This window comes from Lacerta agilis, chromosome 7, assembly GCF_009819535.1.
Source record: "Lacerta agilis isolate rLacAgi1 chromosome 7, rLacAgi1.pri, whole genome shotgun sequence".
Lineage (NCBI taxonomy): Eukaryota > Metazoa > Chordata > Lepidosauria > Squamata > Lacertidae > Lacerta > Lacerta agilis.
In genome coordinates, this window is record NC_046318.1 from 81,961,512 (window position 1) to 81,986,332 (window position 24,821).

Here is a 24,821-nt window from a genome sequence, read left to right on the forward strand (position 1 = left end):
TATCTACATCTCGGCTGCCACCATAGGAGGGATCGGATTCCCTGAAGCCTGGCAGTTGCGTAGAAAGCCCTGCCAGCGCCTTAGGAGGGCACATGCACTGTGCCATGGGGACGGGGCATGCACTGGAACGACTGCGTCCCGGGCGCCAGGCAGGGAGGCGGCTGGCATGCGTCAGTCCTGCGCTGCTTTCAGGGGCAGCGTGGGGATTGCAGGGTGGCTGAGCCACCACATCCCTCCCTGCTGGCCCAATGCCTGGGTGGCCCAATGCCACCCAAAGCAAACTGCCCCTTCTGCATCCCTATAGCTATGCCACTGTTCCAGGTGAGAGATACAAGGGTCCACCCTTTTTTGAGACAGGATCCTGCGTTTCATTTTCTGTTTCTCTCCCTGTATGATGATTACGACGACAACGATGATTATGATGATGATGGGTCATTTTTTCCCCTTATTGTATTATGAAAAAGCTTTAATAAAATCTAATCCCAAAAGCGGGGATCGGTCAACTCTTTCATTGAAGGTTTGAGAGCAGAGATATTCAATGGCCATCAGTCAGGGATGCTTTAGTTGTGATTCCACTAAAAAGAATCCAAATAAGAACTCACTCTGGCCAAAAGTTTTAACCAAACAACATACGTTTACTCGTAAGTAAATCCAAATATCAATTCTGTAAAGAATTACAGTCTTAAATCAAAAGTAGTTTCATATTGGAAATTTTCCTTAAGAGTCTTTTAGAAATTGATGTCAGAGCTTCTCCGATGCGTGTCAGATGTAAACCAGGGATACCAGGACAGGGCCCCGTTTCGGCATGGATGCCTTCTTCAGCTTGTTTTATATGATAGAAGTGTACGAAATGTATATGCTGTCTATTTCTTTGATTCCTAAAGAGGATATAGTTAGTTGTGATTCCGGCATTGCAGGAGGTTGGACTAGATGACCCTTGGACTCCCCTTCCAACTCTACAATCTTATGATTCTATTCTCTTTCCCCGAAGAGGGCAGACCGGAACCCCAGGTCATGACAAAAGCTAACACAAATGCATGTCCACAGTTCAGGAAAGCTCCTGTTTTCGTTGAATGTGCCAGAGTTTGGAAAGAATTGATGGACTGCCGAGAAAGTGACGGAAGAGATGAAGAGATGAAAGGAACTACAGCAAATGTGAATATTTTATCAGTTGCGAGAGCAAATCCCGACACAGGTAAGCCTCTGATTCTCTCCACATACACCTGTTCACAGCTTTCCAAAATAAAGGAGGCTGTGCAGAGGGACCAGGGGAATTAACAAAAAAAACAACAACACACATTTCAAATAGCCCAACAAGTCTTGAGCATCCCAGCTTCTGATGAACAAGCACAACAAACCCCACTCTTTTAAAAAAGGGACTCATTAAAACTCCTCTCTAGTGTACAGGTAGATTCCCACACTGTTGTCTTGGGACTTGTCTATATGGTCAGGACTACTTTTAAAAATTCATTTAAACGTCAAAAGCCAGTGTATTTTTAATTATTGGTGCGCATCTTGGTTCTTCTTCAAGCAGTCAGTACAGATGAGCATGTGATGCAGAGCTCCCCATGGTTGTGATGGACTCCTGCAGCATTTTCACAAAGCACAATAATCCCTTTCTACTTTGCACCGCTTGGGCGGCCTGTGTTCCATGGGTAGGCAAACTAAGGCCCATTCGCCTTCTAAATCAAGCTCACGGATGGTCCAGGAATCAGTGTGTTTTTGCATGAGCAGAATGTGTCCTTTTATTTAAAATGCATCTCTGGGTTATTTGTGGGGCGTAGGAATTTGTTTATTCCCTCCATGATCACTGCAGATGGTGACAGCAGTCCCAAAATTAAAAGACGCCTGCTTCTTGGGAGGAAAGAAGAAGAAGAGGAGGAGGAGGAAGAGGAGGAGGAGGAGGAGGAGGAGGAGGAGGAGGAGGAGTAGTTTGGATTTGATATCCCCCTTTATTACTACCCGAAGGAGTCTCAAAGCGGCTAACATTCTCCTTTCCCTTCCTCCCCCACAACAAACACTATGTGAGGTGAGCGGGGCTGAGAGACTTCAGAGAAGTGTGACTAGCCCAAGGTCACCCAGCAGCTGCATGTGGAGGAGCGGAGACACGAACCTGGTTCCCCAGATTACGAGTCTACCACTCTTAACCACTACACCACACAAGGAAGGTGGTCATGTTAAGTTCTGGCCCCTCTTTTTTTCTGGAAAAGTAGCACATGATGAAGGACCAGCTGGAACGTGTGCAGAGGAAGGCATCCAGGATGATTAAGGGTCTGGAGACCAAGCCATATGAACAATGGTTGAGGGAGCTCAGTATGTTTAGTCTGGAAAAGAGGAGACTGAGGGGAGGTATGAAAGCCACCTTCAAATATCTAAAGGGTTGTCACTTGGAAGATGGAGCAAGCTTGTTTTCTCCCACTCTGGAGAGTAGGACCCAAACCAATGGCTTCAAGTGACAAGAGAGGAGATTCAGACTAAACATATGAGAGAACTTTCTGGCAGTAAGATCTGTTTGGCAGTACAACAGACTCCCTCAGAAGGTGGTGGACTCTCCTTCCTTGGAGGTTTTAAAGCAGATTTTGGATGGTCATCTGTCATGGATGCTTTAGTTGAAATTGCTGCATTGCAAAGGGGTTGGGCTAGATGAACCTTGGGAAGCCTTTGAACTTTTTCCAGTTCTATGATTCTATGACTTCACTCTGCCCCATAGGATTCCCATAAGAAAGAAGGTCCTTCCTACCCCACCCGCATTTTGGCACCTTGTTAAGGCTAGGAGAGAAGATGGGGAGATCTTTATGACCTGGACTCTTAGCCCTTATGGTCATGGATTGACAGGGAATCGATCCTTCAAACCTTTCATTTGATAAGTGTACAATATGTTCCTGTGTCCACAAACAGCTGAGCTCTACACTCACTTGCTATTCACATACCGGTTACAGTGAGCATAAAGTCAACATACGTAGAGATCAGCCACACAAATATTTCACAGAGACATTTGCCCCTGCCTAGAGAAAGCCTGAACCTGTGTTCGGAGTAATGTGTGAACAAGCTTAGTCTTTCTTGTCCTTTGCTGACTTGCAAGGAGCAGAGGGGTCAAGTCCATGAGCATCACTTCAGAGACTCAGTCCCCTGGGCCCTGCCCCACAGACAGAAAGTCTTTGCGGCATGCTGTGAGATATTTACAATGCAGTCAAACTGACCATGCATGTTTGCTAGACAGGCACATGATAGGATCTGAAGTTCACAGAGTTTTCCTGCAAGTTTGATAGAAGGAGGGTATAGCCCTCACCTGGCCGAACACTTCCTCACTGCTCTATCACCTCATTCCAGCAACGTAGAACATATGCTAAGTTTGAGCTACAGCTCAGACTCCATCTTAAGATAGATTTAAGTATGTCTTTGTAACTGGGTGACCATTTTAAGCGCATCTGAACCAAGCTGCTGCACCTGTTACTCTTCGACGAGTATTCTGAGTGAGTAAATGTTATTTTTACTTTTTACAAGACTGTTTATTGTGATGATTGTTTTAAGCAGGAGAAAAGGGAGACATACCAGGAGAATCCAATCTGCCTTAAATCATCTTGGAATGCTTAAACTAAAAGGCTAAAACTAGCCTAGCAAAGCTTCGCTTTATAAGCTGCAAAGGGATGGCACTCTGCTGAAACCACGAACGTGAAGAAGGAAAGATAACATCTGATAAATATATCCTCTCCTAGCATTTATACCCATCCCTACACATACTAGGGAGCAAGGCACTCAGACCAGCTCCTGAATCTCAAGCAAGCCCTACAACTGCATTTGAAAACTCCATCATCACCCAATTTGCCTGCCGAGGTTCTTCGTCAGGAAAACTCTGGCATGCAATCCTTCCGAACACTCTCTCTCGTCCCCAAATGCAAATCCTTGTCATTTCCAGCAGTGGCCCATCGATCTTCCTGAGCGGGGCACGCTGCCAACCCATGCCTCGCCTGCAAATCTGCCGGAGAAACTCAGAACGCGAAGAGTCCTTCGTTTTGCAAATGTGGCAAAGCCATTAAAAAGCCATTAGAAATAGATAATGAAATTAAGAGGATAATCTCCTAATAGGAGCCAGGCTTTGCCTAGGGAGTCCCGGAAGGGCTCAGCGACGTGGTGGGCTAGCTGTGCTTCGCCCAAAGACAAATCGATTGTTTGCAGAGAGGGAAAACAAAGGAGGCGACATTGTTCTGCTTGGCAGGAAGGCATAATAGATTCTGTCTGCGGAGATGGATCTGCACTTGATGCTCTCGGATCACAACAGAAGGGAGCAAATGCCGGCTATTATTTTGAATTTATTTAGGGCTCGGAGTGCATCAGACATTCGGCAGACATCACGGGGCCTGCTTCTGACTCAGAGAAACTGAGCTTCGGCAGCCCACACCTGTGGGTGCTTGGAAAGGCACCAGACACCGTGGCGTTGAATCAGTGGAAGCTCCAGTAATCAGCAACTTATTCCTAATAGGGACATTAATTCTACTAAGGTAGAAAATTTCTTGGGAAATTTCAATAGCCCGATGAAAAACTTTTTGGGGGAAGAGGGATGTAGCTTGGTGGTACAGCTCCTGCTTTGTATTTGGAAGGCCCAGGATTCAATTCTTGGAGTCTTCAGTTAAGGGTGGAAGAGACTCCTGACTGAAATCCCAGAAAACTGTTGTCAGTTACTGTATCTGAAAAAGTGTTCATGCACACGAAAGCTCATACCAATGACAAACTTAATCTAAACCACAGAGCCTAGGGCTTGCTGATTGGAGGGTCAGTGGTTCGAATCCCCACAGCGAGGTAAGCTCCCGTTGCTCAGTCCCCAGGGGCGTAGCAAGGGGGCGGGGGGGGCGGGCCGCCCTGTGTTCCATAATGGAGGGGGTGACAAATGATCAAGCAACAATTTTTTTTATTTTTATTTTTGAAAATGCCTGCTCCGAAGGTCTTATCTTACTATACTAGGGATTATATAGCTATATATGAAATTTTATGCATATCGTTTAATATCTTGACCCTCCTCCACCAAAATAGCTGTTCACTTGCCTGTTTTCCTATGTCATGAAGGCTGAAATTTCAGTTCAGAGAACACTTAGTGTTCCCAACCCTAACCCTGTGGAAAGCCATCTAATTAGACTTTAATTTGATTTTGAGATGTTTTTAGGAGGTAATTTAATTATTGTTTGATTTTATACCAATGTTATGTATCTGATGTTAGCCACCCTGAGCCCAACTTCGGCCGGGGAGGTTGGGATATAAATAAAAGTTTTTATTATTATTACTTGTTATTATTCCTTTGTAAGAAAATATGAAATAACGTAAAACCATTTTTTTGGGGGGGATCAATGGGGGGGGTTTACCTTGCTACGCCCCTGTGGGTCCCTGCTTCTGCCCCCCTAGCAGTTCAAAAGCACGTCAAAGTGCAAGTAGATAAATAGGTACCGCTCAGGCATGAAGCTAAATGGTGTTTCTGTGTGCTGCTCTGGTTCGCCAGAAGCGGCTTAGTCATGCTGGCCACAGCTGTCTGCAGACAAAAACCCGAGTTGTCCGCGACTGGACCTAACGTTCAGGGTTACCTTTACCTTTAAGATGTTACTGGTAGGATTATTATTATTATTATTATTATTATTATTATTATTATTATTATTTTGTCAATCACTGTAGGCAACCTTCCAATGTTCCTCCTATTGGTGAAGGACCATAGAGATCCACGGAGAACCACAGAAGGGGAGTGTGTTAGGAAAACATTATTTTAAGAAACAGATAAGGTTCCTTTAAGTTTTAAAAAAAGGTTTCCAGAAGTTTCTTAAATGTGTGGGAGTGGCACTCCAAGCTTAATTGGTGGCAGCTGGAGATGCATTTAAAAGGAGGAAGATGAGTTTGCAATTTGAGGCACGAAGAGAGCACACACTCGCTGTTAGTACGGATGCCTACAGCTACTTTGGATGTGGGGTAAAGTGTGCTGCTGATACTACGAGTTTGCGGTATCAGGACTGTTTATTACTAGACTGAAAGTATACTGTGCCGAAGAGAGGGAGAAGGACTTTAAATAGTTTGTAGATAGTAATAATTGAAATGCTTGCATACTCAAACACTTGCATTAAGTAATTCTTGACTGTGCATTGAAGTGTGCCTACAGTTCTTGTCGTCTGCCGCCAGGGAAACTCTGCTAGGCTCTTTGGGAAGCGGTTATCAACCTCTAATAGAGAGGACTCTTATGCTCAAATCCTGCTTGGGGTTTCCCACGGGCATCTGATTGGCCCCTGTGAAAACACGATGGGCTATTGGCCTTGTCCAGCAGGCTCCTCCTATTGCTTATAAATCCCCGGCCTGATCCAGCAGTCCTCCCCTTGTGTTCTGAAACTGATAGATGTTTCCAAAATCATGTTCCAAGCCTGGTTGCCTGCAGAGGACACTTCTTCCCCTTTCCATGATAACTGAAGGTTGCCGGCAGCAGTGCATCCCCTCCCGGTCGTATTGTAGGTGCTTGCAGAGCTATAACGCCAAACCCGCCATAAACCTCCCGGCAACTGCACCGGTGGGCCTCGTAAACTTCCTCCTGATAAATCTGAGACAAAGGCGCGAAACCCGCTGCCTGATTCATTATTCATTGATGAGGCCTGCAAAGAGGTTGCGACAACTTCGATCAACCCAGCTGCCGGCTTCGACTTTGCTTGCCTGGCTCTCTCTCTCCCCCAAAGAACCTGCAGGATGTACAAGTGCTGCTTTAGGGATGTTTACTATCTCTGCCGCCCCCATTGCCCTTTCGAAAAAACACGTTTCCTGGGAAGTTCCAGAGCCACAAAGGAAGCCCACCCCAAGGTGATGGTGAGGCAAGCCTGAAGGGCTGCGCTGAGAGTTCGGGACCACGTGGCCTATTGAGAGAGCAGGATGGGGAAATGGCAATGGAGGGCAGTTATGGGTCTTCTCGCCATACGGTGTCTCATCCCGGGTGGAGAGCCAGTGTGGTGTAGTGGTTAAGAGCGGTAGACTCGTAATCTGGAGGACTGGGTTCGCGTCTCCGCTCCTCCACATGCAGCTGCTGGGTGACCTTGGGCTAGTCACACTTCTCTGAAGTCTCTCAGCCCTACTCGCCTCACAGGGTGTTTGTTGTGGGGGAGGAAGGGAAAGGAGAATGTTTGAGACTCTTTCGGGTAGTGATAAAGCAGGATATCAAAACCAAACTCTTTTTGGTAAACTGGGAGTAAATAAGAGGTACGGTAAGCATTTCTATGGCCCTGGAAACCAGAGGAAATGGGAATATCACTCCACTGTCCATGGCCTTAAGGCAAACTTTTTCAGCAGGGGGCCAGTCCACTGCCACTGTACAGCTTCTGGGTCATGTGGCCAGCATGACTAAGCCGCTTCTGGTGAACCAGAGCAGCGCATGGAAACACCGTTTACCTTCCTGCTGGAGCGGTACCTATTTATCTACTTGCACTTCATGATTTCAAACTGCTAGGTTGGCAGGAGCAGGGACCAAGCAACGGGAGCTCACCCCGTCATGGGGATTCGAACCGCCAACCTTCTGATCAGCAAGCCCTAGGCTCAGTGATTTAACCAGCAGCGTAGGTAGTTTAGGTAGTTATGTCCCTATAATTCCCAAAGAATCCTAAAATATCGCATTAATCCAAAAATATGATTAATGTTGGACAGTAACCTTCCTATTAATCACCAAGACCTTGGAAAGGACATTTGATGTGCCTCCAGTTGGTATTATAGACTCATAAGATTCTAGATTTGGGAGGAGCTCTTAGGATCATCTAGTCCAGCTTCCTGCAATGCAGGAATATGCAGCTGTTCCATATGGGGACTGAACCTGCAACCTTGGTGTAATAATAATAATAATAATAATAATAATAATAATAATAATAATAATAATAATAATAATAATATTTTTATTATTTATACCCTGCCCATCTGGCTGTGTTTCCCCAGTCACACTGGGAGGCTCCCAACAGAACACTAAAAACAGAATAAAACTTCAAACATTAAAAGCTTCCCTAAACAGGGCTGCCTTCAGATGTCTTCTAAAGTCAGATATCTGATGAGAGGGTTTTCCACAGTGAGGGAGCCACTACCGAGAAGGCCCTCTGCCTTGTTCCCTGTAACTTCACTTCTCACAGTGAGGGAAACACCAGAAGGATGATGGGGGGGGGACACTCTTTCAGGTATACAGGACCGAGGCCATTTAGGGCTTTAAAGGTCAGCACCAACACTTTGAATTGGGCTCAGAAACGTACTGGGAGCCAATTTAGGTCTTTAAGGGCCTGTGTAATGTGGTCTTGGCAGCCACTCCCATTCACTAGTCTAGCTGCCGGAGTCTGGATTAGTTGTAGTTTCCGAGTCACCTTCAAAGGTAGCCCCACGTAGAACACATTGCAGTAATCCAAGCGGGAGATAACCAGAGCATGCAACACTCTGGCAAGGCAGTCTGCGGGCAGGTAGGGTCTCATCCTGCGTACCAGATGGAGCTGGTAGACAGCTGCCCTGGACACAGAATTGACCTGCGTCTCCATGGACAGCTGTGAGTCCAAAATGTCTCCCAGGCTGCACACCTGGTCCTTCAGGGGCACAGTTACCCCATTCAGGACCAGGGAGTCCTCCACACCTGCCCAACCTCTGTCCCATCCAAAACAGTACTTCTGTCTTGTCAGGATTCAACCTCAATCTGTTAGCCACCATCCATCCCCCAACTGCCTCCAGAAACTCACAGGACCTTCACTGCCTTCATTGGTTCTGGTTTAAAAGCGAACCAACTGAGCTAACACAACAGCCAACCAGTATTCTTCAGGGCGGCTTCTACCATCTTGTGGGAAGATGCTCAAGGACAATTGAAACGGCACCTCAGGAGCGAAGCTCCAAATCTGCTGAAATCCACATTCAGTGTGGGTTGATCTCCCCACCCCAAACCCCTTACTGCAGCAGTAAGCAACTCCCAAATTTCACCGAAAAGCACTGGGCTAGCGGTGGAAATTTCAGTGGGGGCCAGGATAACGTGATTCCCTTGCACATTTCAAGCCTGAGACAGATGTAGCAAACACCTTCCTCTTCCTCCTCTGAAAAAAAAAGGCTACCTCTTCTTTATGCTCTCCAGGCATGTCAAGATTAATGGACTTGTTTGAGTGTAGGGTATAGTTACAGTTCTCACCGGCGGGGGGGGGGGGGCGTTTGGAGTGAACGTAAATATGCTGGTGCCAAACCATAAAAGCATTTTTATAGTGTCATAAACCAATATCACAAGGCAAACCTGGGCCGAGGAACGAAAGAGAGAGAGAGGGGAAACTTAGAAAGAATGTATAGAGGGGACGGGAGGGGACACAAAGTATTTTTTTTAAGCCAACATAGGGCATAGCATCCATAATTTTGTATACTGAGTTCTATTCTCATACATTCTGGGTTCATTTTTCCCCCTGCAGAAACTAAGTAAGTCCATGAAAGAACAGGAATTTGTTCTGCTGCTCCCCCCCCCCCCGCTGCCTTTGCTAAAAGGATCATATTCAGTGGGTGACCCAGAATTCTTGGCTTTTTCGCAGAGTCTGCAGTCCCAAACCTTCCACACTCTAACTTCAATCTCGGAGCTAATTTGTGCTTGATTGCTGGCTCCCGAACGCTGAACTAACTACGACCGAGAAGCGCTGTGCTTGAGCTGATGTTAAAAGTGTCATTTGTGACTTGACTTTTTTTTTTTAAGTCCCCAGGAAAAGGCATTGAAATCCCTCAAAGTATTGGGATGGTGAAAGGATGAAATATCCTTTGTTTCCTTTGGTCCACAGTGTGAGGCAAAATGAGCTAATTTGCAGGTCCCAGAGATGTGTGCAGATCAGAACGCACACACGTCTCCACAATTTGCAATCTGGTTTGGGTTCAAAACTGCATACAAAAATGTGTGTTTCGGGGTTGGTGCATATAAAATTCATATACAAAGGCACACAAAATGTGTATAACAACAACAACAACAACAACAACAATAATAATAATAATAATTTATTTATACCGCGCTCATCTGGCTGGGTTTCCCCAGCCACTCTGGGCGTCTTCTATCAGAATGTTAAAATACAATAATCTATTAAACATTAAAAGCTTCCCTAAACAGGATTGCTTTCAGATGTCTTCTAAAAGTCTGGTAGTTGTTTTTCTCTTTGACATCTGATGGGAGGGCGTTCTTACAGGGTGGGTGCCACTACCAAAAAGGCCCTCTGCCTGGTTCCCTGTAACCTGGCTTCTCGCAGCGAGGGAACCGCCAGAAGGCCCTCGGAGCTGGACCTCAGTGTCCGGGCAGAACGATAGGGGTGGAGACGCTTCTTCAGGTATACTGGACCGAGGCCGTTTAGGGCTTTAAAGATCAGCACCAACATTTTGAATTGTGCTCGGAAACGTACTGGGAGCCAATGTATCCTGGGTTCAAGTATGTACAAAAGTACGTAACATTTGAATGTGCAATTGTATTTGATTTTGAACAAACTCTGCCGAAAAGCACATGTTTTGAGTTGATGCTGTGGGATGTGGAAGATACTGTCAGGCTTCAGGGAATCTGCTTCCTCCCCCCGCCCCTTTGGCGGTAGATAAGCAGAACAAAGGAAAAGGAGTCTTCTTACCAGTTAGAAACTTTAATGATCACAGTGAGAGAACAAATAATCCATTTCCTAGGAATGACGGTGCTCCCAATTAAGGGTGCCCCCCACTTCCTCCCTAGTCACCCACATCACTACCGCGTCTTGTAACCTGAGCTCGTACCCTCTATGCTTTCTGTTCCACCACTTTATCAGCTCTTCTTGACCTTGGGCTGAGCAGACGAATGCTTCCCAGAGACTGTGAATCTGTTAACCCTCTCTCTCCCAGTGTTTGTTCTCCTAGCTGTTCCCCATCCAGTATTTCCCAGCTTCTGCCTTTTGAACTATGCCCCTCTGCAAACCACTGTTCCAAATCTAAACTGTCCTCCTGCTCCTGGGAAGATTTAGGATTCTGATCAGGAGCAGGGGGAGAGGGAGAGGGAGAGGGAGAGGGAGGCTCTCACCATTACTCTTCAGTGCAGCACCTGCTCAGCACGGTTCCTGACAGATATGCAGAGATGATACAGCAGTTCATCAAAACACACACCAGTCCAAATGTGTGGAGCTGATGTGAGATAAATTAGATAGTCAGTTTCACATCCTCCTTCTATGGGTTGATTTCCACTCCCAGACAAAACCGTTCTTGTGGAGAAACTTTTGGGGACCACCTGCCGGCGGTGGTTGGGGTCAGAGGCAAAAGCGGGAAGAGGAATGGATGCTAACCTTTGCACAGGTGTATACAAACACCTCTCTACATCCAGGCAAGCAAGAGGCATCAGGGAGACATTGCAGCTGGGTTGGGCAATTGAGGAAGGGGTGAGGGGTGTTGCCTGGGGAAGTTTGTGGCCTAGGGAATGTCCTGAGGGCCAGACAGAGTCATGGAGAGCTGCATTTGGCCCCCAGTCCTGAGATTCCCGACTCCTGCTTTAGAGAATGGCACATCAAGCCCATCCATCAAAAGCCTACTGTTTCTGTACTGAACTCTATGCAATGTGAGATAGTGCCCCTCTGGTAACCGTTGCTTTATTTTTTGCAAACAATAAAAAGAGGAATGGAATTTGTGGCTATTCCTTGCTTTCCAGTTTGCTGACTAGTAAAATTTTAACCGAATTTATGGGGTGCCGTAAAAGAAAACTCTCAGAAGGCTCCCACATTCTGTCATCTTCTGCAATCAAGGAGAGCTGCCATTCAGGTACCCCAAGAAGGCAGATAGTTGGGTCAGCAGAGCATGAGACTCTTAAGCTCGGGGTTGTGGGTTCAAGCCCCACATTGCAGGGGGTGAAGTGGATGACCCTCAGGACCTCTTACAACTCTACAGTTCTTTGATTCTAAGGGATTCCAAACAACTGACCCAACAGCACAGAGAGTTAATTCCAGGCAGATAAGAAGATCAACTCATAACCATCTATAGGTTTTACTGGTGCAGCTACTGCCTGTTTACATTTGTTTAATTTGAGTTTTTTACCCCACCTCCAATGCTTCTCACAGTGATACATAAAGCTATAAAAAGAAGCTACGGACTTCGTTTTAAACACACACACACACACACACACACACACACCAAAATAATTAAAAACCATCTCAGCACACATAGCCCATGAATCACAAAATATTGTGAATGTTAAAGGTCAAACTAGACCTAATGGTTCTTTGCATTTCAATCTGGATGAGTCATAGCCATCGGCTAAAAAGATTTTAGCAGCAAATGGGGGACATGGGAAAGGAGCATTGAGTCCTCTTTGAACCCACCCACTCACTCCCCTGAAGGTTCAAACTCTTCTGGGCAACCAAAGTTCACCCCCAGTATTGTAGAGAAACTGATTACAAAGAGAATTTTTTAATAGGGACAAACGTTCTACACTTAGTCAGAAATAATCAAATGTACAAATATAGGATGGACAGAAGCACATGGGAAGCAATCTAAGGATCTCAGTAGACCACAAGGTTAACATGAGTCAACAGTGTGGTGCAGCAGCAAAAAAAAAGGGGGGCACTATTTTAGGCTGCATCAACATAAGTAGGATGTCCCAATCAAGGGAAGTGATATTCTGCCATTGTCAGACCACACCTGGAGTACTGTGTCCAGTTCTGGGCACGACAGTTGACAAACTGAAATGTATACAGAGGAGGGCACCAAAAGGATCAGGGGTCTGGAAACCAAGACTTGGGAGGAATGGTTAAGGGAGTTGAGTATGCTTAGCCTGCAGAAAAGGAGACTCAAGAGGAGATATGGTAGCCATCTTCAAATACTTAAAGGGCTGTCATATGGGTGACAGAGCAAGCTTGGCTTTTTGCTGCTCCAGAAGGTGGGACCTGAATCGATGTATTAAAGTTGCAAGAAAGGAGATTCCGACAAAACACCAAAAAGAACTTTATGACAGCAGGAGCTGTTCAACAGTGGGACTCCCCTTTGGAAGCTGGTGATCTCTCATCCTTTGGAGGTTTTTAAAGAGAGATTGCATGGTCATCTGTAAGGGGTTCCTTAGTTGTGATCCCTGCATCACAAGGGTTTGGACTGGATGGCCCTTTGGATTCCTTCCACCTTTGAAGATAGCTATGCTATCACAACAATGACAAACCTAGACAGCATCTTAAAAAGCAGAGACATCACTTTGACGACAAAGGTCTGTATAGTTAAAGCTATGGTTTTCCCAGTAGTAATGTATGGAAGTGAGAGCTGGACCATAAAGAAGACTGATCGCCGAAGAATTGATGCTTTCAAATTATGGTGCTGGAGGAGACTCTTGAGAGTCCCATGGCCTGCAAAAAGATCAAACTTATCCATCCTTAAAGAAATCAGCCCTGAGTGCTCACTGGAAGGACAGATCCTGAAGCTGAGGCTCCAATACTTTGGCCACCTCATGAGAAGATAAGACTCCCTGGAAAAGACCCTGATGTTGGGAAAGATGGAGGGCACAAGGAGAAGGGGACGACAGAGGATGAGATGGTTGGACAGTGTTCTCACAGCTACCAGCATGAGTCTGACCAAACTGTGGGAGGCAGTGGAGGATAGGCGTGCCTGGTTTGCCCTGGTCCATGGGGTCAAAGAGTTGGACATGACTGAATGACTGAACAACAACAACAACAACAACATGCTATCACATCTAAGTCTTCACTACTTTAGGCTATACATACCCAACTTCCTCAACCGTTTCTCAAGGCTTTACATCATAAGATCTCCAATCATCTTGGTTGACCTCCTCTGCACACATTCCAGCTTTTCAATATCCATCTTAAATTGTGATGCCCAGAAATGGACACAGTGTTCCAGGTGGGGCCTGAACTTACAGGACATATTCTGTTCCATGCATACATATACCCCTGGCATGTGTGATTCCTTTTGTTTTCATGATTGACTGATATTTAATAATTAGAGCTCTGTTGTGCATGAATGTGCAAAGGTATCTTGGCCCAAGTTCAGGAAGCTCCATAGATTCTTGATATATGCCAACAACAGCAGAAGGCTCTCTCAAACCCAACAGCATCATTGTCAGATTCTAATAAGTTGCCCAAGTGCATGTATTCAGATGGGCAAAAGGATTAAATCCCTACTAAATTTAGAGTAATGGGTGGGGGTGGGGGGAGTCTGGAAAAAAAAAACCCACAAAAAGCCAGATTGTGTGAAGAGAAGCTTGGTGAAACTTTGCATTTCTGCAGAAGATGGCCAGAAAACAGAAGGGGTGGCAGATCCTGTATACGCAGACCTAGACACAAAATGCTGCTTGATAAGCGATGACATTAACCTCTACTCCACTAGACGTCCCTGCTAAGAAGAGCAACAGATGGACCAATATACTAGGGGCTGGATTTACATAGGCCCTTCCACTCAGCCACACCCAGGACGCATGTACTACCTTCCCAGCTTGTCCACCTACTTCAATTCCAGCAACCGGGAATCATCTGCTCTGCTGCCAAGCGGACAAGATGCTCTGTGGAGAACTGGCTGCCTTTCCCTCAACCCCATCTGCTGGGATGGCTTGGAGCCCATCCACCAGTCGCCATGGCCCCTTGCCAGGGGCCGCGGTGCCAAATAAACGGAAGCTTTCGAAGGACTGAATCTGGCTCCATCTGCAAGTAGCTTCTTCACTGTAAGGAAGGCTTTCTCTCTCCCCCTCTCTCGTCCTTTTGCAGATGGTGCAGGAGCACCAGCTGTGTTGTGTCCTCCTCAGAAATTTGAGCTTGTGGGATGTCAATGAACAAGCAGGGCAGGTCCCAGGTGAAAGGAACAAGCTCTCACCAGGGAGTTGGTTGCTAAGAGTCTTGCAGCTTAGTTGACACACTTTCCTTGCTTCTGACAGTTTTGTAGGTTGTTCAGTTGTTCAGTCGTGTCCAACTCTTTGTGACCCCATGAACCAGAGCACGCCTATCTTTCACTGCCTCCCACAGTTTGGCCAAACTCATGTTAGTAGCTTCGAGAACACTGTCCAACCATCTCATCCTATGTCGTCCCCTTCTCCTTTCATAGGTACTCAATACTAAAGCTACCCAGCCTGCTGCTACCTGAGGACAACCAGTGGGGACTACGAAATGTGAAGTGGAACAGAGGGCTTAGGTCAGGGTTCTCCCCCACATTCCATGGGGCTACCTACCTGTGAAACAGTTGGAATCAGGTAATCTTTTTTTTTTTTTTTTTTTTTTTTTTTGGCCTTGCTGATAATACAGTACATGCCTCTTTGCTAGTTGTGGCAAGCAGCTGCGTAGAGTTTTTGCAGGGGCTTCCATCAGTCAGCTAATCAGTGGTTCCTTGCAATCTGCTTTCCCCTCCTTTTGGTCCAGCTGTGTCTTCACCTGTCCTACACTTAGAATTACAGAATGGTAGAGCTGGAATGGACCACAAGGGTCATCTAGTCCAACTTCCTGCAGTGCAGGAATCTCAACTAAAGCATCCATGGCAGGTGGCCAACCAACATCTGCTTGAAAACCTCCAAGGAAGGAGAGTCCATTCCACCTTCCAAGGGAGTCTGTTCCACTGCTGAACGGCACTTATTCTCTGAAAGTTCTTCCTGAAGTTTAGCTGGAATCTCCTTTCTTGTAACTTGACTCCGTAGGTTTGGGTCCTACCCTCCGGAGCAATCAAAAACAAGCTTTTTCCCTCTTCCATGTGGCAGACCTTGAGGGGTTTTTGTTTTGTTTTGTTTTGTTTTGTTTAAAGATGGCTATCACATCCCCTCTCAATCTCTTCTTTTCAAGGCTAAACATATGACTTGAATTCATATGTGCTGTCAGGAGTCTTGAGAGTCACACTCCAGCAGAACAGCCTGGTGGGACAAATGGAGAGATCTAGTGGGCCTACACAGGCTTAAGGATTGGCCGTTCCCCATGTCCTGGTTCAGGTTTTGTTTGATGGCCAACTAAGGGTTCCCTCTGAAAGCATCTATTTCTTTCTGCTTTTGTGTTAACTGGTGACCAGTAGAGTAACTGAGGAAGTTGTGACGGGTATGGCCTGGGAGAACGGTCATTATTTTTGGGGATTCCTGAGGTCCTGATAGACCGAGGGGGTGCTGAGGTTCACCACCTGTGCATTATGGGGAAAGAGGGGATGGAAGAGCACAGCATAGGGTACCATTGTCAGTCACTATCTCATGCCAAGCCTAACATTTAAATCCACTCCTACAGAGCTGAATAGGCCACAGTGTTTCAGTTTGCTCTAAGGTGGGACTAGACTCTCTAGACTAATGTCACTTCTTCTGTGTGTTAAAGAAGGAAGTGGACTGTAGGAAGTGGACTGTGAACAGAAAGAGCCATTTAAGAAGAGATCTTTGAGAGATGTTGATCTTTGACGGTCTGATCTTACGTTCTTATCATTTTGCTAGGGGATTCAGCATGTGAAATTTTTAATAGGATGAATTGCATACAATTTTTCTCATTGTCAAAAAGAAGAAGTCATGTTCCTTCGTTCAAATCAGAAGTGCTCTGGTCCATTAGTGGTAACTAAAGAATCTCCTCCAACCCACACATGGTTTGATGAAATGTTGAAAGATGCCAGTCAGTCATGCCTGCCTCTGAGCAATCCAGTGGTGAGGAGGTAAGGGGATTGGGACCAAGAAATGCCAGTGAGTCAACTACCCCACTGAAAACTGAAGCGCTCAGAGGTCATTTATCTAGAAAGTCAAGAAGCCATCCTCTCAATCCCCACATAGGCCCACAAGAACAGGGAAAAACCCACAGGAAGAGCCTGCTGAATAAGGTCAATGGCCATCTAAGCCAGCATTCTGTTCCATCAGTGGTGGGGAAGTTCTAGCCCAGGAGCCTAATTTTGCCAATAAGGCTATTTCCCCCCCAAAAAATGTCCTCCCGCAAACCACTACAATGCATGAGTCACAACAGCAGAAGAAGAAGGAAGAAGAAGAAGAAGAGAATTCATTATTTATACCCCACCCATCTGGTTGGGTTTCCCCAGCCACTCTAGGCAGCTTCCAACAAAATATTAAAAATACACTAACAGTTCCCATCCAACCTCCACTTAAAACCTCTCATGAAGGAGTCCACTGCCTTCAGAGATACCGGTAATTCATTCAATTGACCCACAGCTCTTGCTGTCACAAAGTTATTCCTGATGCTTAGTTTAACTCTCTTTCTTTTGTCATTAGAATCCATACCCTCTGGAAAAACAGAAAACAAGTTTACTCCCCGTGACAGCCCTTCAGGTAACTGAAGATGGCTTTCATATCTCCTCTCAGTCTTCTTATCACCAGGCTAAATATATCTGGGCTCCCTCAACTTACCTAATTAAAACATGCCATAACAATTCCATCAGAACATTAAAAGACCTGTAATTAAAATATTACATAAAATAAAGCAGTTAAAATGCATGACAATTAAAACTGTTGCAACAATAAGATCAGACGTTCAAGTTCGGGGGAATGTCTTACGAAGCTGGTATGCCTTCAGAAGCCAGCAGAATGCCAGTACTGATGGGGCTTCTAATATTTCAGCAGCAACATTGATACAACTAGTGCAAAAGCCCACCTCCATGTCACCACAAAGCAATAATCCTCCGGCTGGGGCAAAAATGAACAGGTTGCAAGGCAGGAGAGTTGAGGATGGTTTCTGGCAAGACAGCAAGCTAGTTCTCTATCTGGCCTGAGTGCCAAAAAAGGGTTCCCCATTCCTGGCCCAAACCATCCCCAAATAACAGTCTCCACTAATAATGTCACTCATTAAAAAAGCAGAGTGAGAAAGCAACAGCTTCGAAGATGGCTATGATAGTACAGCGGTGCCTCGCAAGACGAAATTAATTCGTTCCGCGAGTCGTTTCGTATTGTGAAAATTTTGTCTTGCGAAGCAAGGTTTCCCATAGGAATGCATTGTGCAATTTTTTTTATATAAAAATCGCAAAACGTTGTTGTCTTCCGAAGCACAACCATAGAAAAATTCATCTAGCGAGTCACCTAAAAAACACAAAACCCTTTCATCTAGCGAGTTTTTTGTTGCGCGAGGCATTCATCTTGCGAGGTACCACTGTACAAATATTTAGGATCAGGCTGCCACATGAAATTGTAAGAGAAAAGATAATCACTGTAATACTGTTGTTGTTGTTCAGTCGTTCAGTCGTGTCCGACTCTTCGTGACCCCATGGACCAGAGCACACCAGGCACTCCTGTCTTCCACTGCCTCCCGCAGTTTGGCCAAACTCATGCTAGTTGCTTCGAGAACACTGTCCAACCATCTCATCCTCTGTCGTCCCCTTCTCCTTGTGCCCATCATCTTTCCCAACATCAGGGTCTTTTCCAGGGAGTGTTCTCTTCTCATGAGGTGGCCGAAGTAGCCTCAGCTTCAGGATCTGTCCTTCCAGTGAGCACTCAGGCCTGATTTCTTTAAGGATGGATAATTCTGATCTTTTTGCAGTCCATGGGACTCTCAGGAGTCTCCTCCAGCACCATAATTCAAAAGCATCAACTCTTCGGTGATCAGTCTTCTTTATGGTCCAGCTCTCACTTCCATACATTACTACTGGGAAAACCATAGCTACTGTACGAAGGCTATAATCAGTATAAGGAGTCTCACTCAAGATGCCATCAAATCTGAGGGCGAAACTTGTGGCTTTATTGCATTCCTCGCCGTAACAGTGTGTTCTTGCTGAAAGCCCAACAAATTGGCAGTTTTGCAAACCACAGTGGCCCAGGGTGTCATTAGTATGCTGTTCCCATAAAAGGAGGAACAGAGTAAATTAAGATGATATAATTTTATTGACCTGGTTTGTTAGTGAAAATTGTACGCTCAAAGCATGTGTTTGAGTGTCAATGTTTTTTCTAGGTTGCAAAACAGAAACAGTATGTTTCCAACAGCTTTCCTCGTTCCCGGCCCCCATTTCTTTTTTGCTTGTCCCCGCTTTTTCTTTCCTTTGTCTGAGTTCAGCTTGCACAAATGTCAACAACTCCATAGGTTAGTTATTTCTGGCATTAAAAAGGAGCCAGGACTATCACTAACAAGAGAAGGCCCAGTCTGGGCACAGAAAGTGCTTTGGTCGCCCTGCATGATGACCTCTGTCAGGAGAGAGACGGGGAAAATATGTCCCTGTTTATTCTCAACCTCTTAGCGGCTTTCAATACCAGCGACCACAGCATCCCTCTGGAGCGGCTGTCTGAATTGGAAGCAGGTGGCACTGCTTTGGTGTAGTGGTTAGGAGTGGTAGACTCGTAATCTGGTGAACCAGGTTCGCGTCTCCGCTCCTCCACATGCAGCTGCTGGGTGACCTTGGGCTAGTCACACTTCTTTGAAGTCTCTCAGCCCCACTCACCTCACAGAGTGTTTGTTGTGGGGGAGGAAGGGAAAGGAGAATGTTAGCCGCTTTGAGACTCCTTCGGGTAGTGATAAAGCGGGATATCAAATCCAAAATCCTCCTCCTCCTCCTCCTCCTCCTCTTCTTCTTCTTCTTCTTCTTCTTCTTCTTCTTCTTCTTCTTCTTCTTCTTCTTCTTCCAGTCCTACTTTGATGCTTGCTCCCAGAAGGTGATGCTTGGGGAGTGCTTTTCAGCCCCATGGAGCCTTCAATGTGCAGTTTTTAGGGCTCAATTTTACCTCCTATTTAACATTGCACATTGTACGCCTCGGTTACGTGGCGCGACCCGGAACGAATCACGTACGTAACACGGGGTACCACTGTATCCTTATGTAATGGGGAATTAAGGTTTTCTCAAATTAAAGAGGAAAGGGGAATGTTTGGTTCCAAGTCTTGCAAAAGCTTGCTCACCACCCTCTGGAGTTTGAACCCATCTGGGTCCGGCAGGTTCGCCTTGGACAAAGCTGCAAAACAACAAGAACGTGGCTACCAGAGTCTTCCCATTCGACACTTGTCAGTCAAAGCTGTGTGTGTATGTGTGGGTAGGCGGGCGGGCGGCTGCTGCTGCTCTGAGGCTGTAAGGATGATTGTCAGACTTTCCAAAGTTTGCTCCCCATCTCTTTCCCCTCCTTTGCACTTCAGGAAGAAGAAATAACATCAGACAAACAAAGCATATAAACAGGCAGGAACAGCCATCATCATGATGGGAGTAGATTGTGAGTCATACAGTAAAGACAATGTAGAATTAAGGGAGTGTGATTCATTGAAACTAGAGACAACTAGAGAAAGATGGATTAAGTCAGCAGTTCCCACAGTGGGTGCTACCTCACACTGGGGGTGGGGAAGAGTGATTACCTGGGGGGTTTGGTAAGAGGCAAGGGGCATTAGTGGGGACTTTGAAAAGCTGGCATCAAGTCCATCCCTTTTGCTGAATTAATTAAACTAAATCATTTTCAGTGGATTGTGGATAAATGTGCAATTAATTGTTACCATTTTGAATTTAATAATAATAATAATAATAATAATAATAATAATAATAATAATATTTTTATTTATTTATACCCCACCCATCTGGCTGGGTTTCCCTAGCCACCCTGGGAAAATGCAATGATTCATCAAATATTAAAAGCTTCCCTAAAGAGGTCTGCCTTCACATGTCTTTTATAAGTCAGATAGTTGTTTATTTCCTTGACATCTGATGGGATGGCATTCCACAGGGTAGGCGCCACTACCGAGAAGGCCCTCTGCCTGGTTCCCTGTAACTTCGCTTCTCGCAGGAAGGGAACCGCCAAAAGGCCCTCAGAGCTGGGCCTCAGTGTTCGGGCTGAATGATGTGGGTGGAGACGCTCCTTCAGGTATACTGGGCCAAGGCCATTTAGGGCTTTAAAGGTCAGCACCAAGACTTTGAATTGTGCCTGGAAATGTACTAAAATGCATTATCATCTTCCTTAGTGGGTCATGCAAACTGCTATTCAGAATAATGTTTTTAATAGGGTAGGGGGCATGGGGATGAGTTCACGGAACTACGGTGGCAGTGGTTAAAAAAAAATGGAAACCACCAGCCAATTGGAAGCCGTGCTTTGATTTCTGAACATTTTGGAAGTCAAACGGGCTTCCGGAATGGATTCCGTTCGACTTCCAAGGTACGACTGTATATAGGACTTCATAACTTTGTTTCAGCCGCTCCAATCTTTAACTACCAATGAAGAAATAAATAAAAAATATTGTGGTCACTGGGACAATTAATGCAACAGCCCAATTGCAAAATCAATATGCCAATACTGAACTTGCAACTTAATAAATAGGACACCGGCCTTCCTGTGGTTGCAGAGGTCTCACTGAGGCAGAAGCTTGCAAGACCTGAAAAGGGCCAAAGCTCAGTGGTACAACATCTGCCTGTCATGCTGGAGGTCTCATGTTCAAACCCTGGCATCTCCCGGTAGGCCTGAAAATGTCCCCTGCCTGAAACCCTGGAGAGCCACTGCCAGTCAGTGCACACAATGCTGTGCTAGATGGGCCAAGTGTTTGACTCAGTATAAAACCGTTCTCACTGGAAGGACAGATCATGAAGCTGAGGCTCCAAGACTTTGGCCACCTCATGAGAAGACTCCCTGAAAAGACCCTGATGTTGGGAAAGATGGAGGGCACAAGGAGAAGGGGACGAGAAGAGGATGAGATGGTTGGACAGTGTTCTCGAAGTGACTAGCATGAGTTTGGCCAAACTGCGGGAGGCAGTGGAGGATAGGCATGCCTGGCGTGCTCTGGTCCATGGGGTCACGAAGAGTCGGACACGACTAAACGACTAAACAACAACAAGAAGGCAGTTCTGGATTCTCCCTTTCTGATAATTCAATTGTTTAAACTTTTTCTGTGAACCACTTCCAGGGTTTTCTCTTTTTTTACGATCAAGTGGTTTATCTTTAATGAAATAAATAGAGGTGTATTTTACCCAGCAAATACTCACAAGCCAGATTCTGAGCAGGTATTCCTAATCCAGGCACCTCTTGGTCCTGCGCAGCAAGTATTTTCTACATTAAAAAATCATTATTCGGAAGATGCATGTGCCTATCAAAAGAGGCACGACGTGTTGTGCACATGTTTGATCATTGCCGGAATATGAAGGGGGTTGGGGAACATATTTGGGGAAGAGGCCCTTACCCCACACTGCAGTGTGGGATTTCTAAATTAGTCATCTCGTCTACAGAGATGGCTTTAAAAGGCAGAAGACTGTTTTCTAAATTAGCTCCTGTTACTTAACTGACTGACATTTTCCATCACTGGCAATGACGACTTGGGAAACGTCCCAGCGTGGGCATATGCCGCTTCAATCTGACGTGCCGAGAAATCTGGGGGAGCCACAGACGGCTCGGTGACGAGACCAGAAATGAAAGCCAAGAGGGATGACGGCAGGCTCAGGTGATCTGCTGCATTGTCACCCGATGAGTGTCAATCGCTTGTGTTTTGCTGCCGTGCAATGACTCCTGGAAGGACTGTGGAGCGAGGCAGGCACTGATGGTCTCCCCCACACACCGAGGGGCTTCATGCCAGCCCCAGAGATATATTGTTTGCCTCCCCGTTCGCCACCCGGCCTCGAAACCCCGGAGTCATTCTTTTACTCACTCCCATTGCCTCTGTTTTCATATTTAACAGCTGCCAGTTCCTTCCACGTCTTCCTGAGAGGTGATATGACAGCCATCTTCAAATACTTGACGGGCTGTCACATGGAAGAGGGAGCAAGCTTGTTTCCTGAGGCTCCCGAGGGTTGGCCCTGAACCAACAGATTCATATTACAAGAAAGGAGATTCCGACTGAACATGAGGAAGAAATTTCTGGCAGTGAAAGCTGTTTGACAGCGGAATGGACTCCCTCAGAAGGTGGTGGACTCTCCTTCATTGGAGAGTCTTTCAAGAAAAGTTGGATGGCCATCTGTCCAGGATTCTTTAGCTGTGATGAGTGCACTGCAGGGGGGTTGGACTAGATGCCCCTTGGGGTCCCTTCAAGCTCTACAAATCTATGTTTCTATGAGCCCACATGTTATTCAACCTTCAGTCCCTAGATGTTGATGCACAGCATCTCCTGTTCATCTGTGACCATTGGATTTGCTGTCTGGGGATGGAGGAAGTCAGAGTCTACTACAGGCATAGGCAAACATGGCCCTCCAGCTGTTTGGGGACTACAAATCCCATCATCCTTGACCACTTGTCCTGTTAGCTAGTAATGATGGGATTTGTAGTCCCAAAACATCTGGAGAGCCGAGTTTGCCTATGCCTGGTCTAGTAGCATCCCAAGACACTGTTTTGAAGAACAATGCTTAAGACTGCATTCACATGGTATTTATTCCATTGTCCCGATGTTTCCTTGTTAATTTCCACAATTTTAATTTTCATATAACGTAAAAGCCACTTTTGGAAAACTAATGGAATTTAGTGAATGTTTAATGCTTATTTGCAGCTCCTTTAAAATGATGGAATTTAGGGCTGTATATTGCCATATAGTTTTTTCCTACTATCTCCACAGAAATCATAGAATTGTAGAGTTGGAAGGGTGCCTGAGGATCATCTAGTCCAACCCTCTGCAATGCAGGAATATGCAGCTGTCCCATGCGGGAATCAAACTTGCAACCTTGGCATTCTCAGCATCATGCTCTAACCAGCTGAGCTATCCACTATCACGGGGGAACAGAAGGAAGCATGTGTGAAACGGGTGGAGGACAGCGGCATGCTCCAATGATGTTTTTTGTTGTCTCAAACAACGTTTGCTGGTGTGAAAAAAACATGACACTATATTGCTCAGAAAGCCACAATTCCATAACACAACAGGTACGGCAGGGTGAAAGGGATGTTAGAAAATGGGGAACAAGTACTAGCATTATATTTCGGGAAGCTAACACAATATGCCTATAGGCCAGGGTTCCACCTACTCTATAGGACGGGGGTGGTGCTGTGGTCTAAACCACTGAGCCTCTTGGGCTTGCCAACCAGAAGGTTGGCGGTTCGAATCTGAGTGACAAGATGAGCTTCTGTTGCTCTGTCCCAGCTCCTGCCAACATTGCAATTTGAAAGCACACCAATGCAAGTAGATAAATAGGTACCACTGTGGTGGGAAGGTAAATAGCGTTTCTATGCACTCTGGTTTTCGTCACGGTGTTCCGTTGCGCCAGAAGCGGTTAAGTAACGCTGGCCACATGACCCAGAAAGCTGTCTGTGTACAAACACCGGCTCCCTCGGCCTGAAAGCGAAATGAGCGCCGCAACCTCATAGTCATATTCAATTGGACTTAACCATCCAGGTGTCCTTTACCATTTACTCTCTGGAAAACCCTCGGGGGGGGTTGTTCCTGGGAGGAATTATCAAATTCCTCCTGACGACCCATTTATTTAAGCATGCTTTGCCTGGATCAACTGATTCATCACACCGCTATGTTTTATTATGATTACTTGTTGATATTTTACTGGAAGTTTTATTGATAAAATTCTGTTTTTATTGATGCAGTTCTTTGCAATTTTTGTTATAAAGCTGCATATAGAATTTCCCTTTCCTTTTTTTTAAAACAATATTACTGAACGTTATGTAAACCACTTAGGGGTTTTGCATACAGAGCAGAATAATAACAATGATATAATAATAATAATAATAATAATAATAATAATAATAATATACCTAAAGGTTGGTATCCTTGTCTCGAAGGCCCACCAAATGTGCTCCTGTTTCCAATGCCACTCCCGTCAATGGAACCATAAGACATTTTTTTTTTTATCAGACGGCTCTGGAGTCGGGCTTTTCCTTTAAAGCTGCACAAAAGAGAAAATACACAGAATTTATTTAAAACACGCACAATGAGGAACACAGGAGTCAGACACTTGGTAAGTCTAGCTCAGTGTCGCAGAGGCTCTACAAGGTTTCAGGAAAAGTTCTCTGGGAAGGTTTAAGGAAAAGAGAAGGAAGCTCAGTTTGAGAATCCCAGAGTGAAGAGGTGAGGTTTAGGAGGTGTTTA

At 45.6% G+C, this 24,821-nt stretch overlaps 1 protein-coding gene across 2 annotated transcripts in view; it reads right to left on the reverse strand.

Annotated features, from left to right (window-relative positions):
- TSNARE1 (t-SNARE domain containing 1) overlaps window positions 1-24,606 on the reverse strand; it is a 276,668-nt gene extending 252,062 nt beyond the window's left edge. For both annotated transcript variants that reach the window (XM_033155931.1, XM_033155930.1), the window contains exon 1: window positions 24,488-24,606. In XM_033155931.1, coding sequence (XP_033011822.1) covers window positions 24,488-24,572 — 85 coding nt within the window. In that variant the 5' untranslated portion in view covers window positions 24,573-24,606. The remainder of the gene's footprint in view (window positions 1-24,487) is intronic.
- Between the last annotated feature and the right edge of the window lie 215 nt (window positions 24,607-24,821).